The following is a 15,788-nucleotide window of genomic DNA, read 5'->3' as shown; positions in this document are numbered from 1 at the left end:
ACGGATCTGAAAAACCCTCTCACATCAGTGAGAAAAAAATAAATCTTCCACTTCTCCTTCTGATAGATCCCCGAACAACCTCTGCTCATCACCAGGGTCTCAATCAGAAATGGAGAAGCATCTGTTTCAGTACAAGATTTTTTGGACTTCACAGTCAAAGCTGCAAGTCCCTCTGGGCTGAATAATGAAATGGATGTTTTCTCATTCATGTGATGTCAAATGAAACTGGGACTACAAATTACAGCCCCTTTGATTCTGTGTGTGTATTTTCCGTTCTTTGTAGTGTGCTTGTATAACTTTCATTTGTTCTTTGATGTAACTATATAGAAGACAGAAGCTTTTTGTCTATTCAGCCTAGAGGTTTTGGATCTGTTTTTCATTGCTTTTTTTTATTTTTTGATAACATGTATTTTGGCTTTGGCTAATGATTGCTAAATCATGTTTGGTGGCCATGACAGAGCACCCTAGGCTGGTCATTTGTAAACAATGACAGCTGTTTGCTGTCAAGCAAAATTGAAATATTATTCTTTTTTCATACTGTGATTAAAAAAAAAAAAACATAGGGCAAAATCATAAGCCATGAGAATAAAGGCTTTTTCAATTATTTTGGAGCTCTGAAGTTATGTTTTTATGACCAAAGAACATCCTTTTTATCTATCAAACATTAAAACCACGAGGTTTAACAGCTTCCCAGCTGCCTTCTCAGAGTATATCCTGTAATTTTGTCAAACTTCATTGCTTCTGTCCAGATGTAGAATTGCCACAGTGAAATCTCCTCTCTGATCTGATGTGTTTTGGGTTGAGAGGTAATTTTTCTCTGTGGGTGTTATGCGTTGATCCAGTCCTAAGTAAATATCCCAGGCCAGTCATGTGATCCGGCCTCACATGTCATGTTGCTTTGTGACCCGACAGCGTGGGTCGCTACCAGGACCACTGTGGGTCAGTAGTGGGATGTGGGTGAATACCAAAATGTTAGATAGTTAGTTTTTTATGAAATGGGTCCAGCTGATTCAATGCTATGTGGTGCTGCTGTGCATGGATATTGCAGCTGAAGGGGACAAGAGGTTGCATAATGGCATTGCTACAGCAACAATGACATGATATTCAATTCGTTATCTTGAAAATGTTGTATTCTTCTATCTTGAACACTAGGATTATGTTGAGAATAAATCAAAACCAACATCATCAGCAATTACCAGCATATCCAAAAGGAGAGAGAAGTCAAATCCTACTGCTCTTACACAAAATGGCATCATAAAAGATTAGTTTAAGAATGGCCCACAGGGGGCATCCATTAACACTAAATAATAAAATGCTTCAGTGGGCTGTGATTCAATCACGTCAAACAGAGAATGTTGTGTAGTGTAATAACACTGAAAAGTGAAGTTGCAGTTAATAGGCCTCCATTTCAAGCAAAGAATACTTTATATAAGATAATCTTCATGGTTTCACAGCTTGGCCATTGAGTGACACGTGGACAATGATAGTATAGTATAATGAGTATAGTGTAAATTGGTCTGAAAAATACAATGTGTGTTATCATTAATGCATCTATCATCTTTTACCATTCTAGGAGCAAAATTCCACTAATCTGGGCCTGAGGTCAAACAATTTTTATATAGTATATTAGTATAATCTCTGATCATGATGTCTGTGATTCAGATCACAGACATCGCTTATTGTCACTAGTAGTTTAAAGCCCAAAATTAAAATGACATTTTGCATTTGATAGAAGTTGCAGTGAACTTTACACTCCACTGTGCCCGCCTTTATATGACAACAAAATGGGATGTGGAACTATAACAGCTGCACAGTGATTACAGTGGGGGTATCAGGAACAACTTGTGTCTTATTCTTAAAATAATATGATAGGGAAAGTTATGTCACAGGCTAAGATATATTTCATACTATGATCACTATTTTCACATGTTGGGTGTCCTTCTGACACTTTGTGCTCATACTGTGAAGCTAAACCTTGATTCTTCTCAAGAGGAAATAAAAATTACTATACAAAAATTGTTTCCAATTCAATTTTTTATTGAACACATTCTCACACAGACATCCACACTCGCACACAAACCTTGGTTAGTGCATCAAACACAAAATACTGTACATGCACAATTTGCATAGGTGGTGTTGACATGTTTGCCATGCTTTTGACCCTCGCTCACTTTGGCAAAGATATTGGTTTGAATAGAGGCAAAGGATGCATTTGCATTGTGCATTGCTCTTCTCAGCTTAGACTGGTATAGTTTCTATTAGCTAAACTCTGTTACAAGCGTTGCTAGCTTTTGCCCAAGACTAGCATGACAGGTGGTTTGCTCCAGTCGGTGTTCTTTACTCAGCGGGCATGAACTGGTCCAGGTAGACCTTGATGTGGTTGATGGCACCATCCAGTTGGGTGCCGATGTAGGGGCGCACGTAGTGTCCGTACAGTCCCAGGCCGGTCATGCGGGCCTTCTCCACCAGGGGGGCAGCCTCCTGGGCCACGCCACTGCACACAACAGTGAAGACAGACTTGTTGAAATAGTCACAGATGTAGAGGGATCCAGTACCTAGCTCACTTATTGGGTTTATATTTTCTACATTTATTTATTTTGCACATATCTTCAGACCACAATATGTAACTTTAGCGTTTAAGAAATTCCCTGACAAATCAACAAAAAACAAAAAAACCTTCATTGTAGGGTTGACTTGTGTCTGGTATTGTTAGTGAACACTCACGTGGCGATCTTGACGGCGGACCGGAACTCGGGCTTGGACTGCAGATCCTCGATGTAGTCCTTGGTGGCCTGTCCCTGTCCGCTCTCGCTAAGTTTATCCACAACGGGGGCAGCAGCAGCCTGAATCTTGCTGTAGGCATTCAGCAGCCTCTTGTAGAACACACTCTTCATCGCCTCATACTTATCCACGAGCTCCTGATCCGGCGCGGGAATCTCACACAGGCTCATGGAGACTGGAGCAGACAAGACAGAATGAAATAAGAGAGGAAGCATTGTTATATTAGAACCAGTGCTATTATATCAAAATAAATATCTATCAAGAACAAATGTGTCATAACAGATGTTAATTTGAAAGAATTATCTATGTAACTTCTTGCTTTGGTATTACACGATTTAGTAGTTGTGTAAATGTGTCTACTTGGCCTACTTCAAACCTTGTCTTCTCACTCTAGATAGCTGTGCAGAAAGTTAGTTTGCTTTGATCAGTATTCTCAGTGTAAAATGTTGTCTGCTGGCTCAGTCTCATTTAAAAGTCTATCAGTTTTTTGGCTCTGTATCAACCAGAGAATGTTATGCAGTATAGGATACATAGTATAGAATAGTATACAGTATAGTTAGTCATGATTTGCCCCCAAATGCTGCTATGTCCGTTATTAGATAAATGCATGTTACTGCAATTGAAAAAGTTAACTTCATTTTCTCAACCGGAAAAGCAAATAGCCAATGCAAACTGAATTGCATTTTCATTCAAAATCAATTGGCTTGGATGGATCTCTCTCAATTCTGAGTCCTCCACAGTAAGTCATTGTACAAATGCAGTCGCATAGTTAAGCTTTAGCTCAAATCACTAAGTCCATGCATTGTAATTGTTTGGCTTTCAGTTCTCTTTGATGTGTAGACTTACCCTGCAGAGCGAGGATCAGCGCCAAGGCATATTTTCCATTCATGTCTGAAACAAAAAAAAGAAAAAATCAAAATTGAACTATCCGTATGATGAATGGATCATTTATAAATGTGTTTGGTTTGAATATCATTTCCATATTTTGACATTGTAACCTGAATAGGGAAAATGTACGCACGCCAAATGCAAAAATAAAACCACTAAAGCTTTAAAAAAAAAAAAAAAGAAGTTTCAGAGATACAGTATGTCCTAAATATTTATTAGTTCCGACGTTATTTCAGAAGAGAGGCTTCGAAAGCTAATGCATTGAGAGAGAATGATTACCTGCTGTTGTGCTGGATGTACAGATCCAAGAAGTGACAGTCTTCTCTGAAAGCGAGTTGTCTGTAACTCGGCACTCACATCTGGACAGGATGATATAGGGGGGGACTGCAAACAAACGTCATCTGATGAGCATACACACACCTACACACACTCCTACACACATGTGCGTACACATGCACACAAGACCTGTTGAACATGCACACACACACACACACACACACATACACACAAACGCTCACCTACACAAAGTCCACTGTACTTAGTATTCACTTTAAATACAGTATGTGGAAATATGACTTATGACTGGTTATGCAATGTTCCTCTAATGTAAGTTTATCTCTATTCATATGGCGATGCACTTGGAGCCCTCCTGATAATACATACGTCGAGTCTGCAAAATGTCAGTGTATGTCGTAATCAACAAGTGTTAATGGCTTTTTTTCTTTTTTTTTTTAGCATAAACCTGCTCATCACTTTTCATCTGTTGCACTAAAATGTAATCTTGATTTGATAGACTCTTCTCAACCAGCATTCCCTTGACAACAGTCCAGGATCGATGCGTAATGTCTGTTGAGAGAGATCAGAGTCAAATGGCCAGCAGGTCGACTAAGGTTTGTCCAGACAGACCTGCTGAACCCGGGGCAACATGTACTGGGATTTCTGCCTTCACCTTTCACCCTCATACCATAGGACGGACTGGATGTAGGCTAATGCTCGATCATTATCACGTATTGTTCTTTTTTCTGTCTCTCTGCCTAGCCGTCTCTCTCCTACTTTCTCCTGCTCTCTGTTTCTGACTGGGTGGCCATCTGTCTCTCCTTCTATTTCAAATAAACTCCCTGTCTTCCTTTGCCAGCTGTCCCACTGCTTCATGTTGATTGTAAATGGAGATTGAATGACCAGACCAATGAGCACAGCAATGAATATGATAATAATAAGGTTTATGTTTACTGATTTGTTCATTGTCTCTGAGGTCTAAGGAAATGTTACCTGGCAGCGTTGCATGGTCGTACTTAGAAACTGCAAATGACACTTGAATCAGTGTGAATTAATCCAATTATATCATTAGTGCTGATGAGTATGTCCTCTGACTACTTAATAATTGGAATTACTGCCTTTAAATATTCTCTCTGACAATGTTTCCCTCTCACATTACAGCTGGACCTGTACTATAAGACAGCAGTGCTAGTACACAGAGGCAACTGGGGCTGTTTGATGTAAACTAGAGGATGTTTCAGTGTCGACTTTGATTCCCTGTTTTTAGCATAACCAACTTAAACAATTCTAAGATTTGATTGGTTCAGCAATGAGTAGCAAGAATCAGAAGTGTTAATCAGGGAGTCAAAATGTTGATTTTATTGTCACTATTTCCTTATCGTTGGGGGTGCTGATCAATTGGACTGGCTCTGTTTAATTAAAGGGTGTGTAGTCGTCAATGGTCTTCTGGACGTTCTCCCACAAGGAGCTACTGGCATTGAAGGCCCATTCAGTGTAGCGGTGAGTTGCTGGCTGGATGTGATCCTCATAGTAAGCTCTAGCAAAGTCCAGCACTGTTCCTCCTATGCTCTGGACTTTAGCTTTGGCTTCCCTACGAGATACACAAGCACACAAATGAGTAAGAAGGTACACATAAACATGCACACACAAACAAACACAATATATTTTAGCAATCCTGATAAGCGGCAATCATTTACAGAGAGGTTCAACTTGATGCCATCAATCAGCCACATGCAGCCCATGATCAGAGTGCAGTTGGAAATACCTGGCTGTCTCCGCCACTCTCTGCAGTATCCCTGTGTCAGCGTCAGATTCCTCCACTGGCGGGGCCGTAGTCTGGGCAACAAGTGGCCCACATGCTGTGGAGGAAGATACACGTCAGTCAGGAAGGGCAAAAACAGCTGAGAATCAATTATTGAGACTTATCTTGAAGATGTAAAAAAAAAAGTCATACCCTGCATTAGTAAGATGAGAAGGAAAACAATTATTTTCTCGTGCATCTGCCAAGAACACAGAGAAGGAAAGAATTGGGAAGAGACAATGAGCTCAAAACCAGCTTCATTACAATATGTAATCAGCAGTTTAGTCTTCACAACAATTCATTAACATTTCATTCATTATGCCAACTAGACCGTCAACACCATCCGTTCGCATGACAATACTGTATTAAGTTAAGTGTCACAAATACATTCTGTTTTCAACAAAGAATTATGATAATGATGTTAATTATTGTCTTATCTCAGTTAAACTCAAAATACATATTCTTTAATGACTTACAATATCGCACACACACAAACAAAATGTAACCCTTTACAAAGAAGTGACAGAGTGTTTTTTTTTACCTTTCCGCTGGCTTTGGTCAACAGATATTGGATGAACAGAGTGTGATCGAGCCACCTTATTTGTATTAGGTCAGAGAGTGGTCAGCCTGATCGGATGACCATTTACTGTTTTTTTTTTGTTTGTTTTTTTACTTTATTACATCTTTTCATTGATTGGAGATTCAGATCCTCAGGAGACTGGCAACAACAGGCCACTGAGTACAATGCTAAGAACACATTTAAATACGTATAGATACAATAATGTTGACTATAGATGATTTCCAGGTCCAGTTATTGTTATTCTCAATCTTCTGGAGTTTCTCTCATGGCTCTCAAACAGACTGAATGTTCTACCGTAAGGTTTTTAGTTTCTCTTAAACGGTTTCGACATCCTAATAATGAAGTGAAGACAACACAAATGCATAGGCAGGTGCATACACACAAAACACAAACATTTAGAAACATTAGGTTTAGTGTTTTTCATAAATAAAGATTTCAAATGTCAGATATGGAGCTGATCTCAGCCAAATTTCAGACTGGCTCTTTGGTTCAAAGTGGTGATCAGATGTGCCCCTTTCCTCAGTGCACAATGCTAACTTATTACTACATGGGCAAGGATTGTTCTGGTTTCACATGCATTTTGGTCTGCATTTCAGCGGCTGCTCTCACCATGTTTTGGTTGTATTGAGGTTGGTCAGCTGATTACATGGCTGTGTGCTTTTCCTGAGTAGTGCGATGGTTTCATCCACCACAGGCAGCTGAATTCTGAGAAAGTTTGTTTCTGTGTACCTGTTATCACTGTCAAATGTTAGCTGTCCAACTGTGTAAATGTTGGTATCCCAATGAAGAAATGTTGTGTTTTAGATTTGCAGAAGGCATTCGTTTATTAAAAGTTCTGTCCTTGTCTTGGCCACCGGGATGAATCACTCAGCGTTAAACTCTTGATATCTTTTCAAGATCAATATTAGCTGAGTTGAATAGCTGTCCAAATGCACTTTGGTTCAGATATCTCAACCCATTTGGCAGGCGCTGATATGTATACAGGCCAGTCAAAGTCTGTTCTAGCAGAAGAGATATGGGATTTAGTAAAGACTGAGAGGGGGTGAAATAGATACACATTTTCAGCCAAGCAAAGCATTTTTTGTGGGCAGAGTCCACCGCAAAATCAATTTCATCTATTCGGTCCTTTGGTTCCATGTTTGCTACATGTCCTGAATGGGGAAATGAAAGAATGTTGAGATTAAAGTTCAGCATTCATTCAGAAAATGACCATCGAACAGGAGATCCAGGCTTCATATGAAATCTGAAATCTTTGAAATCTGATTTTCAACTGTTTGCATTGCAGACCTGATATCACAGCTGTCTAAACAGAAGGGAAAAAAGCATATGGGATCAGATTTTCTCTGTTTAAATACTATTTGAAAGATCCGATCTGTGCCACAGAGAGTTAAAGATTTGTTCTCCTGAGGGAATGCAGCCTTTCTCCCCTTGTATAGTTATATTATCACTATATAATTATAGTTATAGTATAGTTATATACCAAAAGTTGTATTTGATTAAATAGAATTATTGCTGAAAAGTATGTGTGCATCTCTTTTCCATAGTTACAGCTGGCTATAAATGGTTAAAATATATATAGCTGTAGTATAGAGAATGATAGACCATTGATTAGCCGTCATAAATGCCCTGTGTCTTTTCAGCCTCTTCACCTTTTTGATGGCTTTGAGTTAATTGTGTGCAGACAATACAGGACATGTTGACATCATGGATCCAAACCGGGGTTGGGGTCAATTTGCTTTCAATTCAACTCATTCAGGAAAGGTTAGGGTTGAATTTTCCTCCAAAAAGTTTCATGTATCCTCTCTTGAATGATATACCCGACAATAAGCACATTAACCAAACAGTAGCAGTTGACTTAACACCTTGAATGGACTGAAGTGAAAGTGAATTGACCCGTCCCGGTGCAGACAGCTGGTGGAATATGATTATATTCTGAGCCATCTGTGACCCCTGTGCCCCGAAAGATGCCCCTGTCACTCTGTCCTCTCCAATCAATCACAGGAACAGATTCCATTGAACTGGGACAACTGGTGGATCATTAACCAGCATAAACAGCGACTTTAGCCCAGGTCTTGTGAAATGCCAGAAAAGCAGCCGTGCTGGCACTTGCCCTTTGGTACCAGCTATTGACACAAATGCACTACTATCTATTAACTCTATTAGTTGATCCAGCTGGCTATTCTTTGATTAAATTATAACAAAGAATGCTATTGACCCTGGTATAAATTGATTCATTGATCAAAGTACTTGAAATTGGTGCCATTAGATTACATTATGATTATTCAATACTTGTTTGGTAAACAGGTGATAGCAGACTTGTTCTTGTTCAGGCTACAGATTCAAGACTTGATGATGCTTTCCTTCTGACATGTCTCTACACTTAGCAGAGGAAAACATTCAACTTCAGCAAATATGCAAATATAAGCACATGGATCTTCTATATCTTGTCAAAGTAATGGTTAGCTTCACTACTAGGCTAACAATTTTGAATGCCTCTTTTTCCTGTCTTTTTTCTTCTTTTGTTTTGTCTTTTTTTTCAGGTTTGACTTTCATGTGGACTCAGGCATATAAAGTGTTCTAAAAAGTTGGCATGGATGCGGTTCTTGTAAATGTGGCAATTTGCCTCTGATCTGATTATCTATACCTTAATGCCATAATTTATTTACATTTAGATGGAACTAGTAAATATGACACCAAGTTTACTCCCAACATGAGGGGGAGCTTTGAATTAATGAACTGTAAGACTGGGGACTATTTTTGTCTGAGCTAAAATAACACTTGTTTCATATTATTTCATATTCCCAACATTACTAAATCATTTAATTTGACATTTTTGCTTATATATATTTAAATGTTTATGCCATTATGTATGAAAATAAGTTGCTACATATACAAGACAATACTGTCATAGCCTGAAACTAAATGTTCGTTCATTTACATGTAAGATAGTTAGCAGGCACTTCCACTAATTTATTCAGTACACTAGGGATTTCTTACCCTCTTAACAAGGAGAAATACAGACCCAAACACAGATTTTATATTAAAAAATGTATCTTTATTGTTTGTATGTCTTTATTGCACTTTTTTTGCTTTCACATTATTTCTTCCAAAATTACACTTAAAATTGAAGTAACTGTTGTGTCTGATGGTCAGCAGAACAAGGCATATCAGTGCCACGATGTGGGGGTCAGACAGTTGGGGCTGGGGGTCCGGGGTCAAAGCAAGGTGGTGGTTGTCATGCAGGTGATGGTAAGGGTGGGGGTGGTGGGGTGCACAGCAGTCTCACTTTTGGGACAGTTCCTCAAACTTAGCTTTCATTGAGTCCAACTGCCGCTGGAACCAGCTCCTGAAGAGGAGGGCACAAACATCTGGTGTTATCGAGGGTGTATGTGTGAGTGTGTGTGTGTGTGTGTGTGTGTGTGTGTGTGTAAATTCTTTTATTTTCCATGTGTGTCTGCTCACCTGGTGTTGGTGGCAACCTCGCTGTTGTGCAAATCTTGAAAGGCGTTCTTGGTCTTCTCAGCCAGGTCCTTGCCGAACTCAGTCACCTGGGTACCAAAATTGGCCAACTTCTCCTCGATAGTCTCGGGCTCCTGAGCCTCTGCAGGGAGGACGGACGGGTAGAAAAGAGGGTTAGACAGGAAAGAAGACAGAGAGGCAGATGAGAAGGTAGGCTGCAAGGACAGAATCGGTAAAACCTACCGGTGTGTGCGGCCAAAGCCAGCACCAGCACGGCAACTGCAAGGTACAGTTTCATCTTGACTGTGCTCTGCAAGGAGAGAGAGACAGACAGGTTGCTATTTATTTATTGTCATTGTTACAAAGAAGCTATCATGCCAAAGGACCAAGAGGCAGTATAGACAAAACAAGAACAACAAATAAACTTTTCTATTGTCTTTACAAATAGCGCCCCCGTGCGTCAGCACCAGCGCGCATGGACAGCTCCCTTTGCGGCCAGCACGGTCAATCCTCTGCTCACAGATATTGGGCAAGATCTGCTGGACATAGTCTTGAATTTGGTAGGGAATAATTTAAAAGTAGGCTGCTAATAACGCATCACCATTTCAATTGTCTTTGTGGCTGGATTTTCTCATTGGTATTACCTTTACCGTGGGCTTGTTTACCACTTGAACATCTAGGTGTCGCCACAATATCAATTTTAAGAAACGTGCCTCATCAGGTTAGAACAAGCTTTTTTGATGAATTAAAGTCTTTACATTAATTTGATGCTCTTTGTTTGTTTTGAAGCTATAAGTTGCGGCATCAGTAGCCAGTTCAGAAAGTAGGCTAATTAAAATGCAGCTACGGTTTTATGCATCAGCTGTAGGAGCAATTGAAATCAAATGTAAAACGTACCTGTTTCCCGTCTCAGAGGAAAAAAAACCGAGTGTGTGTGAGCGCCTTTGGGTGTTCCTCTTTATAGGGCCGCTCGGGTCCAGGACGGTGACGTAGCAGACCAGACCTTAGCCAGCACTGACCTGTGGTGACCTTAAGGTTTCTCTTCCCCTGTTGTTGACGCTGCCAGACCTGAGCAGCACTGATGTGATGAAACGGTATGATGATGATGATATGATTAAATGATAACTGCTGTTTATGATTAAGATTACAACTGAACAAAATCCCCATACAAATTCAACAAGTCAAAGTCAAACTTTCTATTGCATTGTAAACCAACGAACATGGTAAGATCATACCTGTATAAACATTTTTTTTGTGCCTTGCTTTATTGACCTATCCCTTCTTTTGTTTGTTTTCCTATAGTTTTTTTTTTTTTTTTTAATTGCTATGTATTTGTACACTGTTTTTATTTATGGTCTAACTATTGCATGTAAAGTGTCTTTGATGATCTTAAAAGCACTATTAAAAAAAAGTGTTATTATTATTATTATTATTATTATTATTATTATTATTACACTGAGTGTTCATAATTTTAGGGACTCTTTCCGTGAAGTACATTGATGAGGTGAATCCAGGTAAAAGCCATTATCCCTTATTGATTTCCTTTATTAAATCAATACCAATTACAAAGAGGGAGATAGACAGCAGAAGAGTTAGAGAATGATTTTTAAGCTTTGAGACAATTGATATGTGGATTTTGCAAAAGGGGCTGCAACTCAATCAGAGAGATGTCCCTTATATTCAGTGTAAATGGTGTGATACTCCACAGCGTCACTTGTCCTTGTTTTCCAGACTGCTGTTTGCTCACTGTGTGATTGACCTGATCCTGGATTTGCTATGTTTCTTTATTTTGTTTGTTAGGAATAGTTTGTCCTTGCAACAGAATGATATTTAGTCGATTCCAGCCCTGGCATTTGATAATGATGGGTCTGCTTCCCTAGGGAATAGAGCTTTCCCCTCAGCGACAGTGGTATCATTTGATAAGGTGAGAAGTGATGTGGAAGGAACAGTGAGCTCAGAGTTCAGCAGTGATAGCACTCCTGCCAACCGCTAGTCGTCATTCTTCAGTAGACATGAGCTATCTGTAAGCTCCTTTGGACCTGAAGTGTTGGTCAAGGATTGACTTTGTGTCAAGCAACTGTACTTTTTTTTGGCAATGGGTTATCAGGCTTTTTATTTATATTTGGCTGGAGAGATTTCACCATTTTGAGACTCAGTCTACTGCAGGATCATAGTAATGACCAAGGCTTGACAGCCAAAGAATGAAAATAATTGAGGCCTAAGGGCTTTCAAAGCATGTACATTTTAAAATCTGTCAAATAAAATCAATCAGTAGTGTGAATACAACACACTGTTTTGTAAATTTACATCAATTTTTTCCCAGTCCCATATCCTTCTGTTTTGTTTGTGAGTTCTGCTGTTGTTATCTTGCACACTCTAATAATGCTGTGAGACATATACTTTTTACCCATACTTTTCATTTATAACCAACATGTTCTAGTGTTGGAATTGCCTGCTGTGTATATTATATAACCCCTATTTGCTATATTCTTGTTTATATTCTGTTTTTCTGTTTTTATGCTATATATCTTTGCTGTGTCCTGTTGCTATTTGCTGCTGCAATGACCCAATTTCCACATGGGGATCATTAAAGTTTCATCTTATCTTATTTTATGGTATTAGCAGTGGGGAGAGCAAAACATTATCAGAATACAAATTTGCTCAATTTTCCATTTTACTAACAAGCAGATAAAATAATTTTCTTAATAACTATTGTTTGTTTTTATGCGGCCGTTGGGACACACCTCGACTCCAATTTGAGCCCCACTGCTTTTGGACAGCTGTGTTGATTGGATGCTGTTTCCTTGACAATTGCCACAATATGATAGCATGATTTCTTTATAGAGGAAAAAACAGAGTCCTATATTTCAGATACAGTCTTTGTTATGTCAGAGACAGCAGATAATTAACCATCTATATTTTGTTCTGTCCCTCTACTGTCTTTTACTGTCCTATATGATAGATCAGATTTCCCCTAGGTGCATTTTTGCATTCACTGCTCTACTTGGAGTTTCATTGCCCCATTTGAAGTTTCTAACTATCTGACATCCAGATCTGTGTTCAATGATGTTCAGAGCCTGATGAACCTGTCGGTTTGACAGGCCCTATACAGTGGATATGCTATCTGTTCATGCTTGTATAAATGTGATTGAAGTACAGGTGATGTACTGCCCCTCTGACCTATCTCTTATAAGTACAGCAGATTGCATATAAAGCTAATCAACCTCTCTAATAAAAAGTTCCAGTTCACAAAGGCTTGGTCTCCTTTCGTTTTATGTTAACTTGTGTTCATTGTGTCATGCAGGAGATTCATTTTGGCATTTATAAACAACTTTACAACATAATCTCAAAAAAGTCCTTTGACTTTTGGTCTTAAAGTTTCTGATGACTGCAGTGTATTTATGCATGATGAAATTTGCCATGTCTTGTTTCACAAAAGGGAAGTAACTCAGACAAAACAGCATGTGGTCTGTCTTCTAAGTTTGCACGCAGCAGAGAAGCAGTTCAGTACAGTTGGATGAACTGCAGTAACCTCTCATTACAACTGTGAGGTGAGTTAGAGCCAGTATGTCTGTGTCTGAGGGTTTGAAGGCTTCATCACAGCTTATCACGTCTCTTTTCACACCGAGTAGTCTGCAGCCCAAGGCCAAATGTCCATTCGGTGCTGAGGCCCATCAGACCCCTGAGGTGCCATCGCTATGATGAATAGCTTACTATTGAGCTAAATGAGCCTTCACATGACTTACCACCCACACATCACCTTTGAAAGAGACCAAATCTGCATCTTCTTTGGTCACCGGTGTTGTGTGAAGTGGCCAGTAGGTTTATGTATGAGCCTGTGCTTGCGTGCATATAAGCTCCTCTTGAATAATCGTAGGAGGCACAGGGCGTGAAAGTGCATGTCTTGCCTGCTCCCAATTTGCAATAACAAGCTTAGAAAAAGCTTGTTTTTGTCTTTCGCCAAGGGCCCCTGTGGTGACTGACATTGTGTGCCAACTCTGTAAGGCGAGGGAAAGGACGGAGGAGGGAGAGGGGTTGTTACAGGAGGTAAAATCTCTGCAGGGGTGTTTTTGGAGGGGTTACTAGCAGTCATCAGCTAGCTAGCACCTGCTAGTTCGCTGGGACTTTTTGTTGCTGGGCAGTTCTCAGACTGGAGACACCCTACGGCAAGAGAGAGCAGAAGTGCTGACTAGCAGGATGCTTGTGGTTTTCCTGTTTTCGCCACGGTCAGATCCCTGAAGCAATGGATGGTTTACTGTAGGAGTTTCACTGGTCTGTTAAAGGGGGAGTTACTGCATAAACACTGATTTCCGTAAAGCAGTGATATCATAGCAACAAACACCTAGTCATCTTCTTAGTCACTCTTTCACTTTACATGCAATGCCCTTTAGCACAGATAGTACAAAAGGTAAACATGTTTTCTTAGAAATTACAAGACAGAGTTCTGTAGGAGGCCATGTGGTGGATGTGGGGAGGGGGGGCCGGTTGTTACATTAAATTAATTAATTAAACTAGTTAATGAATTAAAAGGTTTTTACAACTAACAGAATAGTGCATCTTTCAGAGACATATTGACAACTTACAGGGTTTCACAGAATAGACAGGGTCTCACATACACTGCAAATGGGCATTGCAGGACATACAATGGACTGTAATAATAATAATAATAATAATAATAATAATAAACTTTATTTGTATAGCACCTTTCATACAAGAAATGCAGCTCAAAGTGCTTTACAACAAAGAAATTACATGCACCAAGTGCTTCACAAGTGCTTCACATAAAACTTGATAATAATAGTAAAGATAATAATAGTAAACTGTATGTCACTATATATATTTGATTCAAAATCATTATATTGTGTGGGGATACACATATGGATCTTTCAATAAAAATGATTATAGTAGTCCATTAATTGTGTGACCTTTATGACTCCACATTTATATCTTCATCTCATATCTCCAACTGCGTCTTGAGCAGTTACCAGCTCTGCATTTAAAATGAACCTCAGAAAAAGTTGATACAGGTCTTGAAGTTCACAGAGTTTATGTTTCTTTATGAAACAATTCTAGTTTACTCAAACTTCCAAGAAAGACAACACAGCTGCCTCTTTATGCAGCAAGGACCCAAGTGGAGGGTCAGAGGAGGAGAGTGGATGAACAAGGGACAAATGGTGTCCTCTGCTGGCCTCCACTCTGCACTTCAAAGGAACGACCATGCTGTGTTTGATACACACAACTATTCAAACCTTTTTTTTTCTTATCTTCCAGAGAGTGATATGATTTTAGAACAATGTTAACCATCTTTTCCCCATGTGGTGGGTGCCAATTTGTAGCAAGCTGTTCAGGTAATACAGAAGACAATTCCAATTTAGTGCCACTGAATCCTGTGGAGTAATAAAGTTTTTTGTTTTGCAGCACATCTTTTTCCTAATGGCCTTTAGACCTGTCAGAAAAATTACACAGAATGTTTTGATGGTGTGATTCTATGTGTGTGTATTCTGTGTGTTTATGTGTTTGCGCACATATGTGTACTTACTTACACTACTGTGTGTGGGCGGGGAGTGGGGTGGAAGGCACGCTGTCTGCATATTTGTGCATGCATGTATGTCTGTTTTTTGTTTTATTTTGTTTTTTTGCAGACCTATGAGTGCATACAAGTGTGTATGTGTATGTGCATACACTGATGCACATGTACTGCCTTATAATTTGAATTGGGCCAAGCTGCAGGTAGGAGAGATAGAATATCTCCGTAAAAAGAACATGAAAACACTCAAACAGGGGCACAGAACGTTCCAAAATGCCTGCTGGGATCAAAAGAATGGAATCTGAGAGCAGATCCCAACAAGTCTGGGCCAGAAAAAAATGAGGGGGAGAGAGGAAGAGAGGGAGAGAGAGAGAGAGAGAGAGGGAGAGGGTAGAGTACAGGTACAGGGAGGGAAAGGAAGGAATCACCCTTTAATCACCCCTGTTTTGTCAATTTATTTATTAGAGGATGAATTA

At 39.5% G+C, this 15,788-nt stretch overlaps 2 protein-coding genes across 2 annotated transcripts; both read right to left on the bottom strand.

Annotated features, from left to right (window-relative positions):
* Positions 1–2,111: 2,111 nt before the first annotated feature.
* On the bottom strand, positions 2,112–3,672 carry apoa2 (apolipoprotein A-II). The gene is made up of 3 exons (XM_071535542.1): positions 3,628–3,672; positions 2,725–2,956; positions 2,112–2,494 (listed from the first exon to the last, which is right to left on the bottom strand). The coding sequence occupies exons 1-3, from the start codon at positions 3,668–3,670 to the stop codon at positions 2,338–2,340; spliced, it is 432 nt and encodes a 143-aa protein (XP_071391643.1). The 5' UTR covers positions 3,671–3,672; the 3' UTR covers positions 2,112–2,337.
* A 5,687-nt stretch (positions 3,673–9,359) lies between these two features.
* Positions 9,360–10,756, bottom strand: apoc1 (apolipoprotein C-I). Its single transcript, XM_071535541.1, has 4 exons — positions 10,683–10,756; positions 10,029–10,095; positions 9,789–9,927; positions 9,360–9,672 (listed from the first exon to the last, which is right to left on the bottom strand). Exons 2-4 carry the CDS (start codon positions 10,081–10,083, stop codon positions 9,609–9,611), a joined length of 258 nt encoding a protein of 85 aa, XP_071391642.1. The 5' UTR covers positions 10,084–10,095; positions 10,683–10,756; the 3' UTR covers positions 9,360–9,608.
* Positions 10,757–15,788: the final 5,032 nt, after the last annotated feature.

This window comes from Centroberyx affinis, unplaced genomic scaffold (genome assembly GCF_046629955.1).
Source record: "Centroberyx affinis isolate AG114_WGS23_722 - 3 ecotype Tasmania unplaced genomic scaffold, CSIRO-AGI_Caff_v1 ptg002726l_1, whole genome shotgun sequence".
Classification (NCBI taxonomy): Eukaryota; Metazoa; Chordata; class Actinopteri; order Beryciformes; family Berycidae; genus Centroberyx; species Centroberyx affinis.
The sequence above is the reverse complement of the archived record's forward strand: the minus strand, read 5'-3'. Positions and strand labels throughout refer to the sequence as shown.

What these genes read in the sequence shown, in the direction of transcription:
- apoa2 (XM_071535542.1), bottom strand. Translation starts at nt 3,670, where the DNA reads ATGAATGGAAAATATGCCTTGGCGCTGATCCTCGCTCTGCAGG. An exon ending in GCTGATCCTCGCTCTGCAGG is followed by an intron (nt 2,957 to 3,627) that starts GTAAGTCTACAC and finishes TGTCTGCTCCAG; the next exon opens with TCTCCATGAGCCTGTGTGAG. An exon ending in TCCGCCGTCAAGATCGCCAC is followed by an intron (nt 2,495 to 2,724) that starts GTGAGTGTTCAC and finishes TGTTGTGTGCAG; the next exon opens with TGGCGTGGCCCAGGAGGCTG.
- apoc1 (XM_071535541.1), bottom strand. Translation starts at nt 10,083, where the DNA reads ATGAAACTGTACCTTGCAGTTGCCGTGCTGGTGCTGGCTTTGGCCGCA. An exon ending in GGCTTTGGCCGCACACACCG is followed by an intron (nt 9,928 to 10,028) that starts GTAGGTTTTACC and finishes TCCTCCCTGCAG; the next exon opens with AGGCTCAGGAGCCCGAGACT. An exon ending in GAGGTTGCCACCAACACCAG is followed by an intron (nt 9,673 to 9,788) that starts GTGAGCAGACAC and finishes CCTCCTCTTCAG; the next exon opens with GAGCTGGTTCCAGCGGCAGT.